Here is a 21,749-nt window from a genome sequence, read left to right on the forward strand (position 1 = left end):
AAGGGTGATTGAGTCAGGAACTCTTGTAAGATATAAGCAGTATTTAGATTTTTACTTGTACTGCCATAATCTCCTATACTGTGGGCCAAAATGGGATCAGATCTTTGTTGTCCAGTCAGAAAATTAGGGTCCGAAAGGCTTCTTTTTATGCTGTAAATCTCTTATTCGTCTATGAGTCAATTTAGTTTGAATTTTCTCACCTATGGACTTAAGAATTATGGCCACTTACACCTGAGTTAACAATGCAGTATGTATATATTCACTGCTTCCAAGTATTTGAGTATTTACATTCAAAGAGAATGCTCCTTCTAAGTCCTGCACCAGAGAAAATATACATAACAAGGAAAACCATACAGGCAAATATGTATATTACAGAGTACAAATTAAAAATAATTATTCACTTCACACACAGGAAGATTCTATAAATGCAACACAGTTTAATATATAAAATCCCAGAAAACTGCTACATTATATTGTTCAATCCATTTGAATCTAACAGGTACATGAAATACACTGCTGCTTTCCGTGCACACTTAAAAAGTTATCTCTTTGAATTGGCATTTATATAGGATGTTCTGATGAAAGTGATTTATTTTCAACTTATATTACAACCGACATCTCTGCATATTAAAGAACTTGACTGAGTTATCCATGCGCCTTGCAATGAAGGCCTCACTTATACTGTGACAGACCTTGACTTCCATAGATATCATAGTATGTTTAGATGTATGCAACTTTTAAATTATCTCAAATTAATGAAGGAGAGTAGCATGTTCTTGTAAGATAGCTGTAAAGAATTGCAATGTTACCTACTGTACCGTGACTATTATGACTAAATGTGCTGTTCTATTAGCTTTATTTAAGCATATTGTTCAGTTAATTACTACACACTTGATAGAAGTGTAAAGGAGTTTTTCTGTGATTCTAACTGGCATGGCGATATTATCACATTGGTCCAAATAACAATACCTGTACTAACGGATTCCTAGTGATCTCAAGACTAACTGTGAAAGGTGCAAAATTTGCAATAATGTATTTTTCTTCAACCTAGAAGTTTTTTTTTCACTCTTATTCATTTACCCAACTCATTGTCTGTGTACTCTTCCATCTCAACATCTGAATCAAAAAGTGAATGGCCGGTATAATCAGTGTCCGGAGTTTGGGAATAGGAGACACTGTTCTCAGTTACTTCTTCATCAAAAGTTTCTGTGCGAGAGTACAAGCTGAAGTCTTGTAGTGGTGTGGGAGTCAAACTGTCTTCACTAGACAGATCTTCATTGTCATATGAAGCATCATCACTCTCTTCAATCCATTCAGGCCAGAACTTCCTTTTAATCCTCTCACAGTACATGGCAAGGTTAACTAGCTCGTCTGAAAAAAAATTCAGAAAGATGCATATACAATTACCCTGTATCTTTTGAGTGTGTTGTGTTTCAGAACAACTTCTCAAAAGAATTTCAACATTAGCTTCTCTAGTATGGCAATGAGCAAACTTTGACTTAGACTTAACTTTGACTCAGAATCAATCAAATTAATATCCAATTTTGTGGGCTTGTCATACGAGGAACAGGTAAGGACTCTGGGTCTGTACTCTGGTGTTTAAAAGAATGAACGGTGATCTCACTGAAATTTAGAGAACATTGAAACGCCTGGTTAGAGTGGATATGGAGAAGGTGAGACCTGAGGGCACAGACTCAGAGAGAAGGGACAACCCTTTAGAAGTGAGATGAGGAGGAATTTCTTCGGCATGAAGATAGTTAATCTGTGGAAATCATTGCCAGAGAAAGCTGTTGAGGCCAAGTTATTGAATGTAATTAAGACAAAGATAGATAGGTTCTTGATTAGTAAGGGCTTCAACGATTATGGAGAGAAGGCAGGAGAATGGGGGTTAAGAAATACATCAGTTATGATCAAATGGTGGAGGAAACTCGATGGGCCAAAGGACCTAATTCTGCTCCTGTATCTTATGGTCTATGGCATAAATCCCTGTTGGCTCCAAATGTTTCACCAGATTAGAAATAATGACTATTTCCTGACATTACCAAGATCCAGGCTCACGTGATGTAAGCAACCCCAGTTGCTGACCCCAGTCTCTCTCATCTCCTTATAATGAAAGATTCTACACTTACTTACCTGAGCAGACAGACACAGGGTATCACAGGCTTTTTATCTTTGGTAAAGACAATACTCCAGCATAGGCCCTAATACAAGACATTTCTTGGTCCGATAAGATGGGATTGTACTCCCCAAATGTAAACAAACTGAATGAGGTCAACAAAATGCCCTGAGATAGATCTCCGCTAGTTTCGGTCTAACACCCTGGTTAACTTCAAGGCCAAGAGCAGAAGTATCCACTAGCAACAGAGAACAACATCACTCTGCTTCATTCATCCAATCAGAGAATAATATTAGTTGCATTTTTCTTCTATCTATTTTACTTGTGCATTACTTCATTAATAAACTGCTGTAGATCACATGGTCATGACCCCATTTTTAGGTAATCTCTGCCTCTTGGATCAAGTCTTATACTGGCTTCAATCTTCACTTCTCGAGCACATAATCTAATCTAGCATCACAGTCCATCCCTGGGAAAGTGCTATACTGTTTGAGGTGAGTTTTTCAGATGAGACATTAAATCGTTGCCTCACCTAACTTTGCAGATAAAAGGAATATGGCATATTTAAAGAGTTTTCCAGAGGTCAATATCTATTCTTCAACTAACATCACTAAACAGGTAAGTGATTTCATGGCTGTTCATGAAATCTTGGTGTATATAAATTAACTCCTATGTGATGGAGAAGCAATGGTCTAATGGTATTATTGCTAGACCATTAATCTGACGGTAATGTTCTAGGAACCAGGGTTTGAATCCTGCCACACAGAATTTGAATTCAATCAAAATAAAAGTCAGGAATTAAGAGTCTAATGGTAACCATGAATCCATTGTTGATTGTTGTAAAAATCCATCTGGTTCACTAATGTGTTTTACAGAAGAAAATGGCCATCCTTACCTGGTCTGGCCTATAGATGACTTCAGACCTACAGCAACATGGTTGACTCTTAAACTCCCATATGGGCAATTAGGGATAGGCAATAAATGCTGGACTAGCCAGTGATGCCCTCATTCTATGAATGAATTATAGAAATGGTTCCCTACAGTGTAATTGTGTATACATTTTCAAGAGCATTTATTCAGCTGTAAAGTGGTTTAAGGTTTAGAACATGGTGTGATTGTGAAGAGATGCTTTTTTAAATAGACGTTTTTACTTCTTTCTGTCAGTAGCTTTATTGGCTAAACAACGAGAATAGGGTATGGAATAAAGCCAACCCCCTATTTAATCCTCATGCCACAATGGAAGTTTGTGCAGGCCTGCCTCCTCTTGTTACTCCACATATGTGTGAAATTTGTTACCCTCAATCTTTACAGAACTAATTTCCTCTCTCGAATGGAGAGGGAAGACGATGAGCTGTTGTGGCTCCTTGTCATTTCTTCCTTCTTTCTAAACATATGTTAGCCTCTTAAAGGCTGTATTGAGGGGAATAGGCAAGAAAACTGAATGAGGAAAACCACCCGACAAAATTTGCCAGCTGCCAAGCTAGATGTGATTCTAAAGTAAGTTGACCTGTTCGATACTTTAATTTTTAATACTTCTGTAGATGTTCTCATAGCCTCCGTGCTCTAAGGAGAATAATCTTAATTTTCTATCTGACTAAAATCTTTCATTCCTAATACAACCTTGTAAAATGTCTCTGTACTCTCCTCTAGGGTAGTCCTTTATTGCTTTAATTGGTGAGCAAATAGACCTGAAAAACTCGAATGGGTCACTTACCAATAGCCTCTAGACTGGGCTGACCAATGATTATTTTCAGTACACATCTAAAAGCTGTGCTCAGTTGTTGGAGAAGTTTGTAAAGAAAGGTAGCACTCCAAATCTCTCTTGGTGATGTAGTTTTGGGGAAAAAAACTTAGCAAAGTTTCAAATATCAGAATGTTTTGCATCTGAATCTGAAGTCTGGTCTGAAGTTTTTCAATGTGAACCCATCAACAAGAAGCTGGATAAAGTCACCTCATTCTACCCTTTTAGTTTGGCCGCATAATCAAGTTATAATTGCTTTGAGGAGCTATGTTGTGTGTTTCATCCTGTCTGTGTAGCAATGGGTGAGTGTGCTGGATTTAAGGGGGATATAATTTGATTTGCATAGCAGCTTAGTTGATGGCTAGTTGTTTGTAGAATGTGCTTGCTTGTACTAAAAATGCTATTCTTTAGTTTATTCAGAAGAGATTTTCACCAGATTTATGTCTGGTTAACAGTAATAAAAAGAAATAAACTGACCCGTTTTTGATGACTGAATAAGATATTCACACTTTTAGCAAGGTTCTTGATTTCCAGGGCACTCAACCCGCCAGAGTCTTAACAGGTATCTTAATTGAAGCTGCCCTTTTCTCCTTTAGACTTTGCTTTGTTTATCAATTATTTTAAATCTGTCCCCTTTTGCTTCACTAGTGGGAACAATTTATTCCCATCTACTCAGTCCAGTCCCCTCATAATTTTGAATACCTCTAACAAATCTGCTTTCAACCTTCTTTTCTGCAAGAAAAACACTCTCCAGTCTATCTTCATAACTCTGACTCCCCATTCCTGGAACCAATCTCGTGAATCACTTCTGTTGCATTGTGACTCATGGTCAGATACCTTGAAGCGACATGCTCATGACATTATTATTACATCGTATCATGTGACCTGTGGGTGTATTGCTATTGGGTATAAAGATGTCAGGCTCCGTCTTACCTCAGACCACTTGAAACATGACATGCCATTAAAAGCACACTGTTCTTTTAAACTGATAACCACCTATCAGCCCAACAATTAGAATGTGCCTGCATATGTAATGTTTGTATAATAATAGATAGTTGTATTAAATGTCTGTTAAAATCTTCAATACCATATCATACATGCCCAATTTCTTTCAAGATAATGGATAGCATAAGCATTGCAGCATCAGGTAAGATAACCTGTGCTGGAGGCAAAATCACATTATTTCTTTCGCCTTCACATTCTTCCTAAAGTGGTGTCCAGAGTTGAAAGCAATATTCCAGTTGATGGACCTTACATTGACAGGGAATAGCAGACCCTGCCCATTAGGACCAAAGGTCAACCTACCCCACAGGCATTTCACTACCATCAGGCTTTTAATTAGATTGAGCTGGAGTCTCTGCCCTACAGAGAGGAAATCCTGCCTCTGGCAGTTGCCAATCAATCAATCAATCAGCCATGCCGAAAAGAGCAGTGAAGAAGATGGTGCCATTAGGCCCAGGGTTCCATCTCGGCAAGGCAGACCCCAGCAAGTGGATTCGGGACAGGGATCCATAGGGCCATGGAGGGGTGAAGGCAAACGTGGGGGAGGTAAGGAAATATCTCAGTTTAGTTTGTAAAATAATCAGAAAGGAAAGAACATCCTCAAGTTGGGTTTTTCCTTTTGTCACAATTATATCCTTACTGTAAGAGCTATCTGGTTGCATAGAGCTGTTGGAATTAAGGCACTATCTTAAAAATATATAAAATCACTTTAATAATGCATTTTATAAATAATTTATAAAATACATTAAATGAAAATACCTGTACACTTTATGATTGCTACTAATATATTCTTTTTCTCAACCATTTGTTAGTAGAGCTAATCTATAATTTACAAAGATCACTGTCAATCAGTATGTAAAAGGAGAACATTTATATGAAAGCTGTTTAAAGCAAGGGAGTAAAAGCAAAGCTATTTTGCCCATAGCGCCACCTTATAGCCACATTGAGAATTTCATGATAGAGTAACTGCTTGCTATGACTTAGCATTACCACTTGAGGTCACTTTCTTTTCAAAATACCAAAGGCTTCACTTCCAACAAATTTCTCATAAGTTTCAATTGAAGCCCATGATCAAAGTCCAGTTTCTTTTCAGTGCAAAAGATTGAAAACAAATTGGATGCAAGTGATCTATGCTTATTTTTATACTAAGTCAGAATCTCCCTGACTCTTTAAAGTGGTTCCATGAAAATGCTCTTGAAATCCTCATCAGTTTACGACCACATTCCTTTCCCATGCAAAATCGCTAAACAGAGGCCGGTATCCCGTCACCAAGTCAGCCGTTATATACTTCTGCGCAGTCAGTCCCTGAACTGAGGAGATTCTGAATCCTTTGTTCATATTGGTCAGCCAGGGTTTCTCGATTGACCCAGGTTAGCTCTACTGCGAATCCTCTTACAAGGATGCCTGCCTTGAAGAAGTTTTCCTCCTCTCTCTACAAGAATCTCAGGGAATCCCTCTCCCACTGCAACTCCCAGGTCATTTCCTCTGCCCTGAAGCTCTTCAACCATGTCCTGAAACAAACTCGCTACCACAGCCACATTTGCTTCCTCAGTGCCTGCCTCATTTCCCCTTCCCCCATCTCACCCCAGTTCCAAACTTCCAGCTCAGCACTGTCCCCATGACTTGTCCTACCTGCCTATCTTCTTTTCCACCTATCCACTCCACCCTCCCCCCCGCCCCCGATCTATCACCTTCATCTCCTCCCCCACTCACCTATTGTACTCTATGCTACTTTCTCCCCACCCCCACCCTCCTCTAGCTTATCTCTCCACGCTTCAGGCTCTCTGCCTTTATTCCTGATGAAGGGCTTTTGCCCAAAACGTCGATTTTACTGCTCCTCGGATGCTGCCTGAACTGCTGTGCTCTTCCAGCACCACTAATCCAGAACCAGGTTAACGACCCCAATCAAGGATCTCATCATCAATAAGATCTACCTGGTTCCAATCACTACAACATGCAACAGCAAGTTTCCTGAATTTACATCACCGCTGTGAGGCCTTAAAATTACACCAATGATATCAGACAGAACAGGGCCCAAAGTCATACTTCTGCTATTCAGTGTGATTATTTTTTAGCTTTGGGTTTCTCATCACTGAGATCCCTACCATGTATTTTTTATATTTTATGAGGTATCTTTATGATGCAAAAATTATCTATTTAAAAATGTAAAGAATCGTAGAATCTTTTTCTTAAAACAACCAATCTCTATTTGAATGACTTGAATGTCATGACACAACACGTTTGGTTTCTTCATTCATGGTTATGAACCTAGTGTGGGAAAGTGGGACTACTTTAGGTTGTACTATAATTTTGGTGAGTGAGACTCCTTAGGCCGAAGTGCCTTTTCTGTAAAGTATGAGTGTACGTTGTAGTTACATTTGCTGACAACACCAAGATAGGTTAAAAAAGTAAGCTGTCAGCAGGAGGTAAAGGTCCTAAAAAGGGATACAGACAATTAAATGTATCACAAATGTATACTTACCTATTCTGTAAAGAAAACTAATCTGTCTTTAAAATAAACACACGAAATCAACCAAAATATCTCCCCCCAAAAAAAACACACAAAATCTCTCTTGTGGATTAAACTGTAGCTGAATTAGACAATAAGACCATATTATAGGCAATTATAAAGGACCATTAAATAATTAAAAAATGCTAAAATTGTTTATTGAACCCTCAGTCGTTATGGTTCAAACATTATGAAGAAACACCATTTCTGTAGTGTTGCCCAGAGACAGACGAACATCACAACGAATTCGGGTATAATTGACTTTGCTGTTTGGACAATGATATATAACTAATGACTAATGTTTGAACATTTTTTTAGGCTGATTCTGATAAAATAGGGCTGAGGACATGAGAAGAGAAATATCTGAACAGCAGAAGAGAGACACCTTGAAACTGAAACTGCTTCTCAACAGAGAGACAGAGGAAGGCATCAAAGTCAAAGAGAGAACCCAGGAAAGGACTGTTGTACTGAACCAGGGTGCAAAAAGCTCACTCTGCAGGACAATAAAGGTGAAATAACGGAGCCTTCACTAACTCCCTGAATTTGTTCTGCACACCGTGTACACCTGTGTACACTTCAAACTGTTCAACTACTGGAGATTATCACTTCTGCCGAATCTGACTTTATTTCGACACTTTCACTTCAGAAAGAACACCTTCAAGTGACTTGCACCTGCAATAATATCGTTTGTTATTTTTATCCTTACTTACTTTATATCTGTATTTTGGATAATAATTATTTGGGTAGGGGATGGGATAGATGGGATAGATGGAAACTCAGTGGTAACATCACAGGCTGAATATCCAGTGGCTTAGAAGAAATTATCTGGTTCAAATCCCATCAAAACAGCTGGTGGAAAATAAATTAAATTTAAAAATCTGAAATTGAAAGTTTGCCTTAGTAATGACAACCAGGAAACTATCATCAATTTTCATAAGTACCCATCTGGTTCATGAATGTTCTTTAAGTGAAGAAATCCACTGACATAGCCTATCAAACTATTCAATTCAAAGACAATTAGGGATAAGCCATAAATATTCACCTTAGCTACAATGCCCACGTCCCATGAAATGCAAAGGATTTTTCTACCAAATAAAAATTTTACCATTTCTCCATAAGTAACTTTCATCAATACTTATGTGTAATAAACTAACCTTTAATCTTGTTTAAAACTTTAAACCATAAAGTTTTGCTGAGGATTACTTTTAAGATGAAACAAAGATTAAAAGGGTGCATTCTTAGTTCACAGACTTGCTATCTGACCATGACAAGTATGTTGGATGCATGGAGTACAAAGGAGTTTATGCGCACCCCACCTTGCAGTCTCCCTCTCTCCTACTCATTTGGAGTCTGTCCCCTCCCACCAAGTTGCAGTCTCCCCCTCAATTCTTGCAGTCACCTTCTCTAGCCATCCCCTTGCAGCCTTCTTCTCTCTCATTTTCCATCCTTTGCAATCTTCCTCTCCCCAACCCCTTGCAGCATTGCTCCCCGCTCCTTGCATCTTCCTTTGAACCCATGCTCCTCCAGCTGTCACAGTCAAGGTCCCAGCCCCATGAACCCTAGCAAAGGTCTTCCTGGCCTGCTCACTTACTTCTTTTTAATCTCACTTGCTGCTTCTCCAATCACATCCTAGTTCTCCTCTATCTTTACTTCTGATAGGCTAATGGCCGAATCTATCAGCACCACGAGAGGCAAGAACCAATCTGTGATTGGAAGAGCAACCTCTCAAGGATTTTGCTCCTTCCACAAGCAGAGTCACATTTTATCCCACTAGTTGCCCCAATGATTGAATTTTTCCAGGGAAATTTGGGGACAAATTCATCCATCATCACAGTGACATTGTTCATTGAATTCTGATGCAGAGGTATCTGGACATCCCAGTGCATGAATAATAAAAAGCTAATATGCAGGTTCAGCAAGTGATTAGGAAGGCAATTGGAATGTTAGTATTTATTTTTAAGGGGAATGGAATGAGCTGGTAACTTTCACTGCAGCTATACAGAGTTTGGTGAGATCACATGCAGGGTACTGTATATAGTTTTGGTCCCCTGACTTGATCAAAGATATAATTACATGAGAAGCCATTTAGAGAAAGTGCATTTGATTCATTCCTCAATGACGAAATAATCTTATGAAGAAACTTTATATTCATTGGAGATTAGATTTGTATCTCAGGCCTGCCTCAGTGCTGTAGCAAGGCTCAACACAAGCTGAAAAAGCAACATCTCATCTTCCATGCAGAGACACTACATCCTTCAAGTCTCAATGTTGAGTTTAACAATTTTAGAGCATGAACACCTCCTTCCATGTCTATCACCCACCCCTACAGCCCAGGTCCTGTCATGATATGAGTTGCTTTCAGCATAGCCAACTCATTTTCAATACCTATAGCCCCCATGATCATCTATCTAGCTTCACTCCATCTCTGGCTTACTATCAACAGTCCATTTATCTGCCTACCTTTTATTTTCTTTCTCAGTTTGGGCTCCATCTCCACTTATTCACCCACACTTCCCATCCCTCCCCACCCCTGCCAACCACGTCATCAATATAAATACCATCTTTTCCAAGCTGCTATTAGTGATGAAAAAGGGTCACTAGACTTGAAATTTAACTTAGATTTCTCTCCACAGATGTTGCCAGATCTGCTGAATTTCTCCAGCAATTTCTGTTTCTGTTTTGTTTCTTTATCATTGAATTTATTCAAGGTTGAGTGACAATTTTTTGATAGACAAAGGAGGCAAGGATTAACAAGTGGAGACTGGAAAGTGAAATTGTGACCACAACTATAATCATCTTGGGTGCCAGAGCAGGTTGTAAGGGTCAAAAGCCCTATTGCTATTCCTAAGTGCTCTATGTTCCTATGTTCCTATGACAATATGCAGCTTCATGCTTTAAATGACATGGAAAAGAATGAGTTCAACAGAGAAATGAAAATTTGCTTAAGTTGTGGAGATCATTCCTATAACTTTTATAACTTCTTACCTTTGATCAGCCTTTCTGGCCTGGTTCCTGGCAGTGTCCACATAGCCTGAGCCAACTGCCCAAACACAGCAGCGTCCACTGTGGAAGGCCTTGGGCCCATAATGTACTTTTTATCACCTGAAAACATTAGACCATATCAATTTGGATTTGTTTTGTACTTCCTTCCCACTTTCTCCCACCCTGCTTTCCTCCAAACTCCATCCTTAAAGACTCCTTTCTTAGAAAGGTAGATAGAAACAGGCTTATTCACAGAGCATTTTGGCAATCTCACTCTTGAACAAGTGATTGCAAAACATTTAAAGGCAGTGCAGACTGATTGTCTTTTTAAGTATTCTCTCCTTCTACATTCTGCATATTCAATCTTTGTCAGACTTTTATACAAAAATGCAAACAAAAACAAAACTTAGGTCTACACATTGCTTTAAAATTAATATTACAAAAATAGAGTAAACAGCATATTTTTGATTAGTATATACACTATACCTTGTCAATTATTATTCTCACTCATATACATATCATGGATACATTACACTATTTTAGAATACCTTTATAGAATAACCCATGTTTTAACTAATCAATATACTGTACTTAACTGACCAAAAATATCAGTGTATTGTGCTGTAAAGCAGATATTAGACAACAATACATGTCACGAGAATATTGTAATGTAATATCCAGTAAATTAAGCTACTTCCTGTCCAGTTGTACATTGTATTACACAGCAGTATTAGCATACCATGATGCATGAACTGTAACACTGCTATACTGTATTATTTTATGCAAGTAGTGCTATTGAGTCTTAGCAAAGGGTGCTTAGGGAGCTGTTAGAATAATTCCCAATATATATTGTCAAGATAGGCTGTAAGAGTTGAGAGTTTATACTTTACAGAAACACAACTTGGGATGTTCCTAATTGAAGTTTATAAAAGAAATGATTTGGTAAGAAGGGACAATGGATTTGGATTATTTGATATACTAAGATTGGATCCTCCCACCACTCCCACTACAAGAAAAGTGGAAAGATACCATATAATTCGATCCCTTCAGAATTTAGGATCAGAGCGAGTCATCAGCAACCAATTCTCTCCTCAGGGAAAGACACCACCAATACTGTAATTTCAGGCTGCTGGAACTACAACCTCATCCAGAACCAGTCCCTCTGCTGCAGGGAGCCACACCTGTCAATCAGGCTGCTTTCCCACATGGAATCCATTGGAAATAAAGGAGGCAAAGTCACTGAGTGTATTCAAGACAGAGGTAGATAGGTTTTTGATTAGGAAGCGGATCAAAGTTAATGGTGAGAAGGCAGGAGAATGGAGTTCAGAAACAAATCAGCCATGATCAAATGGTGGCACAGATCTGATGGGCTGAATGGTGTAGTTCTGCTCCTATGTGTTATGGTTACATGGATCCACCAACCAGAAGTCATCTCCCTTGACTGAGGACTTCTGACAAACCATGATAAGATACCTGACTTTGCATCTGCTCTAGATAGCAAGGCTAGACAGAAACACATTGAGGCTGGTATCTCTGGTTGATGGGCAAGGCGTAAAGAAGGCAAGGCAAGGCAGGGATGATGTGAGCTTTCAGGTCAGTAGTAAGTGGGCATTAAGAGAGCAAGCAAATAGCCCAGAAGTGCACACTGCTTGAATTCATGAGCTGCATGTGTGGCCCTGATTGCAAAGTGTCTTTGCAGCAGCATTATGATAATAGTCACCATTGCATCCCAGCATGAAGCACTGGAGTGCAGAAGAGCATTCTGGATTAGTGGTGCTGGAAGAGCACAGCAGTTCAGGCAGCATCCGAGGAGCAGTAAAATCGATGTTTCGGGCAAAAGCCCTTAGTTCCTGATGAAGGGCTTTTGCCTGAAACGTCGATTTTACTGCTCCTCGGATGCTGCCTGAACTGCTGTGCTCTTCCAGCACCACTAATCCAGAATCTGGTGTCCAGCAGCTGCAGTCATTGTCTTTACCTTGCAGAAGAGCATTGCAAATGGATTGGAGATGTGTCATGAGACATTATAGAGGCTGACACATGTCGAATGCCATTGTCCAGGAATGTGAGGTGTATATCAGTGGTGCCCAAACCTTTGAAGGAAGCAGTGAGCTGTACTCATCAGGTACCTGCTCTGATTTCCATGTCAAGGGCTCTCGGCATACAGTTTGCTCACTGCAAATGCTCCAATAGAAAGCTGGGTATGAATATTGATATAATGTAATATTAATTTAATTTTTCCCATGCACTAAAAGTGTAGTATCTTAAACCTTCATTTCTTTAGAAAGGCCTGACTTCCTTGGGAAAAGTGCTGAGGAATGCAGAAAGTAACCTACTCACCACCCTTAATCTGGACAGAGATCTAGTGTGATTACTCAGACTCAGACTGATCACTCAGTGATCATTCTAATATTCAAATTCCTACAAATTGTAAATGGAATATAAAATCTGCAGTTAGTAAGGTTGTTAACAATCAATCATCCTCCTTTATAGGCAACTCACCACTGATTTGCACGAATCTCACATTGTCACGAGAACTTAGTTAAAAAATGGAACAAGTTGATCCCAATGTTAAGAGAGGATTCAATAAATTATTGTGTGATCTGCTACATTTCTTATTATTGTCCATATTTCTTATCATTGTATGACACTTTTAAGATTCTGCTCTATCATTCTATAACTCTAATTCCTTCTGTAGTTCCTATTACTAAGATTCACGTATAACAAATTGAAGGAAAGGATCTGAAATGGGGTAACACTGTCTCTTAATGAAGAGTGATAAACAATGGAGGTGCGGGTTGTATTCAAACAAGGATTATGACTGTGAAACACAGCACATCACAGCAAAATAAGCTTTCATCTCACCCAAAATCACAGAAAGTGATCGCATATCCTTCTCCATTAAGGTATATATTTCTTCCTTTGAAAAGCGACCAATACCTTGACCGTACATTTCCCGTTTAACAATTCCTCTTGTTAGGTGACACAGTATCCATTTCAGGAAACCACTGAATGGACCTGAGACAGACAGTATTTTTCTGGTCTCATGGAGGTTGTCAATCCACTGACAGTATACTATGGCCCTGTAATATAAAAAATAGATAGTGTAACATTCACAAAACAGCCCTTTAAACCTGACTTTAATGCATGGATGTGACAACGTATATTCAGTAGCAAAGACAAGCACATCTCTTGTTTCCCTCCTGCATTCATCTGCACTGGAAATGGGAAGTTGGCAACACAGTAACAGTGGAAGTGAAAGGATCAAACATCAATGGATTTTGGCCCATCAGCAGTTTCAGCAAGCAACTTCCCCCAAATTACAGACAGAGTGATTTAAACAGACAAATCTTGTTGACAAATAAATTTGGCAAAACCTGTATACTTTCTTTAAAAAAAATGAAACTTCATTTTGAAACCCAAATAGGATTCTGATGATGTTTACACAATTTGAAATTTTACCACAGGCAATTTTGAAGATTCGGAGTAAATTTCCCAGGTTACTTTCTCTGTTCAGCATGTCATGGGTCAAAATCTAATCTGAATGTGATATCAATGCATGATCCACGCAGCATTGTATTAATCTGGAGCTGAACTGTTTGTGCACTGGCAGATGAGCCACAGTGGTGCCTGATCCAACGCCCAACATTTGTATCTTTGATAGGAAAACAGGCTGTTACCGCCATAAAATAGCTGCACAGCTGAAATGACAAAGTGACAAAATCTCTCTCCAACACCATCTATTAATTTTGTGATGCCTTTTAATATAATCTCCATTGGCCGTAAACATACAGTAATAAATGATGACATGAAATTTAAATTCTAAGGTTGCCTGCAAACAGGCTCCAAACTCTAGGCAGCTTCAGTATGCTGCTCTTGACAGAGCTTTGTAATGAAACGATAAGCTGTCATTGTGATAGAAAAATAAATGTATGAGCTTCAGCTAATATCAACTGTGGCAAGATTAAAATCACACACAACCATTTTCAGTCCATGCAATTTGAAATCTAGTGACTGACTTTAATTGAGCCAATCCTGCAAACAAATCAATTACATCAAATCAAATCATTTATTTCTATTGCTCACAATAATTCTTACTTATCATTATCATCAGTGCCTTTCTCACAATTACTTGATTTTAATTTTGATGCAGTACTTTTTGACTGTCGCTAAGGGTTGGATTTTAAACTGTGCAGCATATAACATCACAAATACAATGAAAAGATTCCACACTTTTGTCCTCCACTTTCACTGTAATCACAGCTGAACAACTGGAGACATTACCCCTCAGTAATGAGTGCCTCCAGCAGGTAAGAGTTTTCTCTATTCCTGCCGTGAGGCAAATATTGATTGAACTGTGCCTTGTGATATTTATATCCCATATGTTAAAACATTTATAGGAAAACAAATAATAGATCATTCAACCCATTAAGCATTTATTATTAGGCTTAGTTATCACCATTGGAATCACCCCTCCCCAACTAGTTAAACTCAAGTTTAACCTATTTTTCAACCTATTTTAACAAAGTCATTAATCTATTTAAAATTTTAAAATTCAGATAACATTAAAGTAGCCTGCCAAGGAATAATGCCTAAAGCTAGGTAATAGAACCAAGAATTTTGACGTTTTTGATTGGAGAACTAAGCAATTTTCCTGAGTGTCAATTGTGTTTCTGGAAGCATTTCATGTCCTCAGACTTTGAGCAAGTAATGTTGAATAGTTTTATAGTTTAAAATGACTATTGTACATTCTTGTTATCCAAACTGTTGTCAATTTTGTCATCTTGATCTACAAGTGATACAGAGTCAATAATAAAAGCTCCAGTCAATGATGACACTAATGGTGCTTCTGAATGTCAGTGATTGACTGAATATGATGAGGCTGACAACCAGATGGAAGGCAAAAAACTTTGAAAGGAGAACTGATTGAATTGCACTGTCTCATATGTTTTGCATGGTAACCCGTGGATTGTTTCATGGTTCAGGTTTTTACCTTCTGAAAGATGTGATATACACAAAGGTCAGCAAATTTGAAATTGTGGTAAGAAGATCACAGATGCTGGTGATTTGTCTTTCTATTATTTCAATGAAAATTTAGATTATAAAAATGGAACAATTCAGAGGAAACATAATGTAAAATAACAGAGTATTTACAGATGAAAATGATCCCTCCTCTGAGCCCCATTCCTTACAATTTCACTGTCTCACAGTATCTCTTGCTGCTGTTCCAAGAGGTGGAAGTCAGCTCCCAGTGGGAATCCTCACAACATCTTTGCAGAGTCAGACATTCCCTCCCACTGTAATGTTCTATCCCAGGGATGGCAACAGAACCAAGTAGGAGATGCAGTGGTAATGAATTTTCAGATCAGTTCCAAGCAACAGACAAAGGAAATGCCAAAATCTTGCATAAAATCTCCACTGAGATATAGTGGGACAATGGGGACATTTGGGTATGAATGGAAAGAATGGGAATATTCAAGTCAGTTTTAAAAATGATAAGCAAGAATAAAATGTGGAGAGAATAGGAAGAATAAATTGCAAATATTAATTGAGGGAAGAATAGAATGAGGAATGTGTAATAATTAACTGGGAGACAGTATTGGAAGATGACAATGTCAGAATAAAATATAGGTTAGAGAGGAAAATTATTAATGTACAATTACTTTACCTGGAAAAAAAATTGTATGTAGTCAGATGGCAGTAGAAATATATCTGCACAGCAAAGTTGGTCAGCTACTTCCTGCTGTAGGTAGTTTTTAGTGGGAAAGAAAATGGAATTCCTGGCAATGGTGTTGCTGACAATCCCTCACTATCATGAATAGGGACAGAGAGAGACATTAAGGTCAGTGGTGGCTTTCCCTCCCATTTCAATCCTTTAACAATGGCACAGTGGAGCTGCCTTTTCACGACTCAGTTACATGGCAATTTTTAAACATTCATGCACAGGATGTAGGCATTGCTGGCTGGGCCAGGTTTTATTACCCATTCCTGGTATCTCCTTAAGACGTTGATATTGAGCTGCCTTCTTAATTGCTGCAGCCCATGTCTGAGTGACTTCATTACATGGAGTGAATCGAGTTGGCTGAAGACAGACATCTGCGATGCTTGGCACGAGATGGGTCATCTACTCTGCGCTTCTAGCTGAAGATTATTCGGAATGTTGTAGCTTTACCTTTTGCATTGATGTGCTGTGCTCCCCTATCATTGATGATGTGGACATTTTTGGAGGCTCTTCCTCCAATGAGTTGTTTAATTGAGCATTTCTATTCATGATATTGTGGTCATGCTGACCAGTGAATGTGCACCTTTATCACTGTCAATGAAGGTGGGACACCTGCTAAAATAAGGGAGAACCTGTCATTGACAAGTTGCTGAAAATGATAGCTGACAAATCAAGAAGAGTGAATAATTCCCTCTTTTCCACTAGCTGATGTAGGATATTTGCCTAAAAATAGCTTGTGAATCCTGCTCTTGTCAGGTTTTTGTTGCTGTGGTGTACAATATTGGAAAAGGCTTCCTTGCAGTGTGCAATTATTTTTCATCATGATAAACACTTGCAATAAAAGGAAATAAGAATGTACTAAAAAAAAGTAGAGTAAACACGTTAAACAACTTCAATGTAGTTACGCTGCACTGATTCACATCAGCAATGCTTTGATTTAGTTCATCCTGCAATAACCCACATTCAAGGTGCTTTAGTGTCATTCATCCAGTTGTGACCAATGTTACCTATATTTTAATGTTGCTCATTCTGCACTGACCCACATTCATGACACTTGGAAGTCAGATTAAAAGAATTGAAGTTCTTTTAAGAAAGCAAGTAGGAATGATAAAAGTTTATTTAGTGCTTTTAGACCTTTATCATCAAGGTGCATAACAAAGACCAAATCATTACTTCAATATCATGTTTCTATCTGTTCCCTCTGAACCAGGGATTTGAAAAATTAATACAATTGATACTGAGGGCTAACTTGAAAGTGACATGTATTTAGATACTGCATGCTTTTGACTTTGTTCCACTTCCAGCTTCAAAACAACATGCGAGCCCCAGGTGGATAGGGGATGCATTTCAATGATATTCACAAGGCCTCACTGGCGAAGTGTAGCATTCCCATAAGCACCTGCCCCAAGACCATCCAAAATGGAGGAGGAACATCTGAGAAGACATCGAGCACCTCAAGACTTGCCATTGGGTAAAAGCAGAAGCTAGGCGCAAACAGCGAAAGGGGTGCGCACCAAACCAACATCACACCCACCCCACCCCATGACCACCACCTGCCCCAAGTGTAACAGTACCTGTGGTAGCTGCATCAGTCTGTACAGCCACCTACGGACTCACCCTGAGAGTGGAAGAGAGACATTCTCGTCTGCGAGTGACAGCCAATGATGATGATAATGAAGACAAGGATTTCTATCCAAGTGCTGTGATGATACTGAAGATTCCACAACATGCCTTACATCTACTTTGCGTTCCCTCATTACTTTTATATTTCACAATATTACCCTAATTATATAGATATTATAATACCTCAAAACTTGCTGACTGTGACCTCAAATATTTCTACCTTATAACTGGCCAACTTATTGTCACTCCTTTTAACACCTTGCATCAATTATCATGTTGAAAAGTTGAAGGATCTGTGGCAGCAACAACTTTTTAATCAAATCTAGTCCATCATTTAAAAAGACAGTCAATTCCTTTCATGCTTTACGCCAAACTTAGTTTTTGAGCAAGGAGAAAGGGAGGACTGCAGATACTGGAGATCAGAGTCAAAAAGAACGTTACTGGAAAAGCACAGCCAGTCAGGCAGCATTGGAGGAGCAGGAGAGTCGACATTTCAAGCACATTCCTGGATAAAGAGCTTATGCTTGAAACGTCGATTCTCTTGCTCCTCGGATGCTACCTGACCTGCTGTGCTTTTCCAACAACACACTTTTTGACTTAGTTTTAGAGCAATACAAGGATTTCATTCTTGAGGTGACAGATATTTCTAAAACAAAATGTGCCAAGGCGATCAAGAGGCTTCAAATGATCTGCAAACGTTCACACAGCTTCAGTCTAATGGATTGTGATGTTATAAACACCAGTTGGACAGTAGTCCACAAGATACTGCTTTAGACTAAGGAAACTGTGTTAGAAGAAGTTTGCAATTTTAGAAACAAGTTACTGGAGCACATTGTGAGTTGTACATACAACATTGCATTGTTTTATGGGACTAGTGAGAGGGAATAATCCAAACAAACCAGTATCAGCATCATTATAATCTAGGCTAGTGCCATAAGGTTTGTGTCTTGTCTTGTTTGTTCATGTGACTGTTTGTATATGTACGATGGGTATTTTATAAAAGGATAGAATTTAAGTTATAGAATTAAACATTAGCAATTCAATTTCTTTTTCCTTTGGTTAAAACAGTTTAATTACCACAAATAGTTCTTTTCTTGTTAGTGGAAAAAAACTTGTGTGTACATTTTTTAAAATTTTTTATTGAAATATAGATATTTTAATATTACAATAAATACAAAACAGTACAATTCAAAACAATACAAAGACAAAACACAAGTAAAAGAAAACCCAATCTGCCCTCATGTACAAATGTATAAATATTTATAGAAAAGTATATATTAAAAAAAAACAAACTAACAATTTAACTAAATAAATAATAACCAACAACAAACTAATAAATTGTAATAACTCAACTCGGCCAAACAAGACCTCATATCTTCGTAGTTCCTCCTTCCTGGATATTAGACTCGTAAAGTACAATCGTTATGGTTATATAAAACCCTTATTAGTGTGGCAGATAAATCTGTGTCCAGGTATTCCAAAAAGAGCTGCCATGTCTTTTAAAAAATTCTCAGTTTTGTGGTGTACCATACTTATGAGAAAATCCAAGGGGATATGCTCCATAACAATCTTCCGCCAACCCAACAGGCCCGGGGGTTTTCAGATACCCAACCGAGCAAGATATTCTTTCTTGCACAGAAATGAGGATGCTGAAAAGTTTTTTCTTATGCACATCTGCAGGGAACACACTAGGTAGGCCAACAAGAAGAGAGATTGGGTCCTTTTCCATCCTTATACCCAAAATCCTCTCCATTGCACCCGCCACAGCACTCCAGTATGTTTGATACCTACCACAGGACCAGAGACAATGGGTAAGAGTGCCTGTACAGACCTTGCTCTTGGGAAATATTGAAGACACCTCTGGTTTAAATTTTGACAAACGGTCTGGAACCAAGTGGACCCTGTGGACAATCTTCACCTGTAAAGCATTGCAAATTGATGCCTCTGAGGAGACCTCAACTCCTAGCTCTCTCTCCCACACCCTGCACAGGGGGCACCCCCCAAATTGATGATATAAAGTGCTGACAGAAAATGTACTCTTAGCACTGAGCACCCTCCTCTCTATGTTGGATTTGTAGGGATCAGTCAAAAGTATAGTCTTTTTTTGAATGAAATCCCTAACTTGAAAAAAAATGAAAGAAGTCCATGTTAGATAACTTGTGTTTCTGTGCTAACTGATCAAAGAACATCATTGTGCCTCCCTCAAATAAATCGCCCATGCAAGACATACCCCTAACTGCCCAATGTTTGAATCCTGAATCTATCAACCACGCATGAAAACCCGGCATATCCACTATAGGATGTTTTGCCAATATTGCCTTCATTCTGCCGAATTGCCTCCATGCTTTAACAGCATTGATAATTATTGGGTTATGGCAACATTCGGGCAAAAGTGAGGACTGCAGATGCTGGCAACCAGAGTTTAGACCAGAGTGGTGCTGGAAAAGCACAGCAGGTCAGGCAGCATCCGAGGAGCAGGAAAATCGATGTTTCGGGCAAAAGCCCTTCATCAGGAATCGCCCAATTTGCCCGAAATTTGATTTTCCTGCTCCTCGGATGCTGCCTGACCTGCTGTGTTTTTCCAGCACTACTCTGATCTAAACTTATGGCAACATTCCCTCACTGTCCTCATTTTGTCCAAAAACAGCAAGCTGGTAAGGGGGCACCTTGCCTGGGAGGTTTTGATATCTAACTATATTGAAAGTGGTTCCCCACAGGCTCCATCACTCACATAGGATAAAAGCAAGCTTCATTGGTAGCTTTTAATGTCCGGGAGATCCGCTTGCCCCAATCTGTGAGGCAATTGCAGTTTAGCTCATTTAAGGAGGGGTCAATTACGATGCCAAATAAAAGAGTTGAACCAGCCATTCAGCCTCATGAATGTTTGCTTATTGAAAATCAGGGGGAGCATCCGTATAGGGTAAAGCAAATTGGGAAGAATATTCATCTTAATAAACGCTATCCGACCAAACCATGAGACTGGATGCATCTCCCATCTTTGAAGGTTTTGTTTGATTTTGTCAAATAATTGAACAAAATTAGCTTTGAACAGCCAATTCAGAATTGGAGTAATGAATATGCCCAAATACACAGAACCCCCCGCCGTGACCACTGAAATGGGAATCGATATGTACCCTCAAGACCTAGCACCTTCGCAAGACCACCCATAGGCATAGTGTCTGATTTTGCAAAATTAATCTTGTACCCCGAAAAGATGTCAAACGCACTGATGCATTGTATCAAGCGAGGTATCGAAACTGCTGGATTTGACAAAAAAAGGACATCGTCCACATATAACAAAATCTTATGTAATTTTGACCCCACTTCTAGAGTTGATATATAGGGATCCTTACGAATGGCCTCTGCCAATGGTTCAATCACCAGCCTTGCCGGCTGCCCCTAAAAATGTTAAAATGTTAAAATTGCTGGATGACCCCATTGGTGATGACCATAGTGAGAGGGTCACTGTAGAGAATCTTTACCCATCTTATAAAACCAAACTGCTCCAGAGTATGGAAAAGGCACTCAACTCAGTCAAATGCCTTCGCTGCATCTAGACAAATCACCAAACCCTGTATTGACTGTATTGACCTGCTTGAATTACATTAAACAGCCTCTGAACATTACTGGAAGATCTGTGGCCCTCTATGAAGCCCGTCTGGTCCTCTTTAACAATAGAATGTAACACAGTCTCCAGCCTTAACGCAAGAGTCTTACAGAGAATTTTAAACTCCATATTTAAGAGTGAAATGGGCCTGTATGAAGCACAGTCCTCCAGGACCTTCCCTTTTTTAAGAATAAGCGAAAGATTGGCCTCTCTCAGAGATGGCAGGAGACAATCATGCTGTATGAGTCATTAAACATGTTGAGTATTGGACCTGACAATATGTTTATAAATTCCTGAAAGAATTCACTGGGAAGTTCGTCAGGACCAGGCGCCTTTCCACTCTGAAGCTGCTTCACAGCCTCCTGCGCCTCTTGCTCTGATAGGGGGGCATTGAGAAAAGACTCTTGTTCGGGGGTCATGCCCGGAAGCTCCAGATCCTTGAAATGGGAC

At 39.0% G+C, this 21,749-nt stretch overlaps 1 protein-coding gene across 1 annotated transcript in view; it reads right to left on the reverse strand.

Annotated features, from left to right (window-relative positions):
• Positions 1–417: 417 nt before the first annotated feature.
• Positions 418–21,749, reverse strand: part of faxcb (failed axon connections homolog, metaxin like GST domain containing b) — a 67,978-nt gene continuing 46,646 nt past the window's right edge. The window contains exons 4-6 of the mRNA XM_043685561.2: positions 13,213–13,430; positions 10,354–10,470; positions 418–1,371 (exon numbers count right to left, since the gene is read on the reverse strand). Of these exons, the coding sequence (XP_043541496.1) occupies positions 1,073–1,371; positions 10,354–10,470; positions 13,213–13,430 (634 nt within the window). The 3' untranslated portion in view covers positions 418–1,072. The remainder of the gene's footprint in view (positions 1,372–10,353; positions 10,471–13,212; positions 13,431–21,749) is intronic.

This window comes from Chiloscyllium plagiosum, unplaced genomic scaffold (genome assembly GCF_037043375.1).
Source record: "Chiloscyllium plagiosum isolate Xiang-an unplaced genomic scaffold, Cpla_swu_hap1 HiC_scaffold_3, whole genome shotgun sequence".
In the NCBI taxonomy this organism is placed as follows: Eukaryota; Metazoa; Chordata; class Chondrichthyes; order Orectolobiformes; family Hemiscylliidae; genus Chiloscyllium; species Chiloscyllium plagiosum.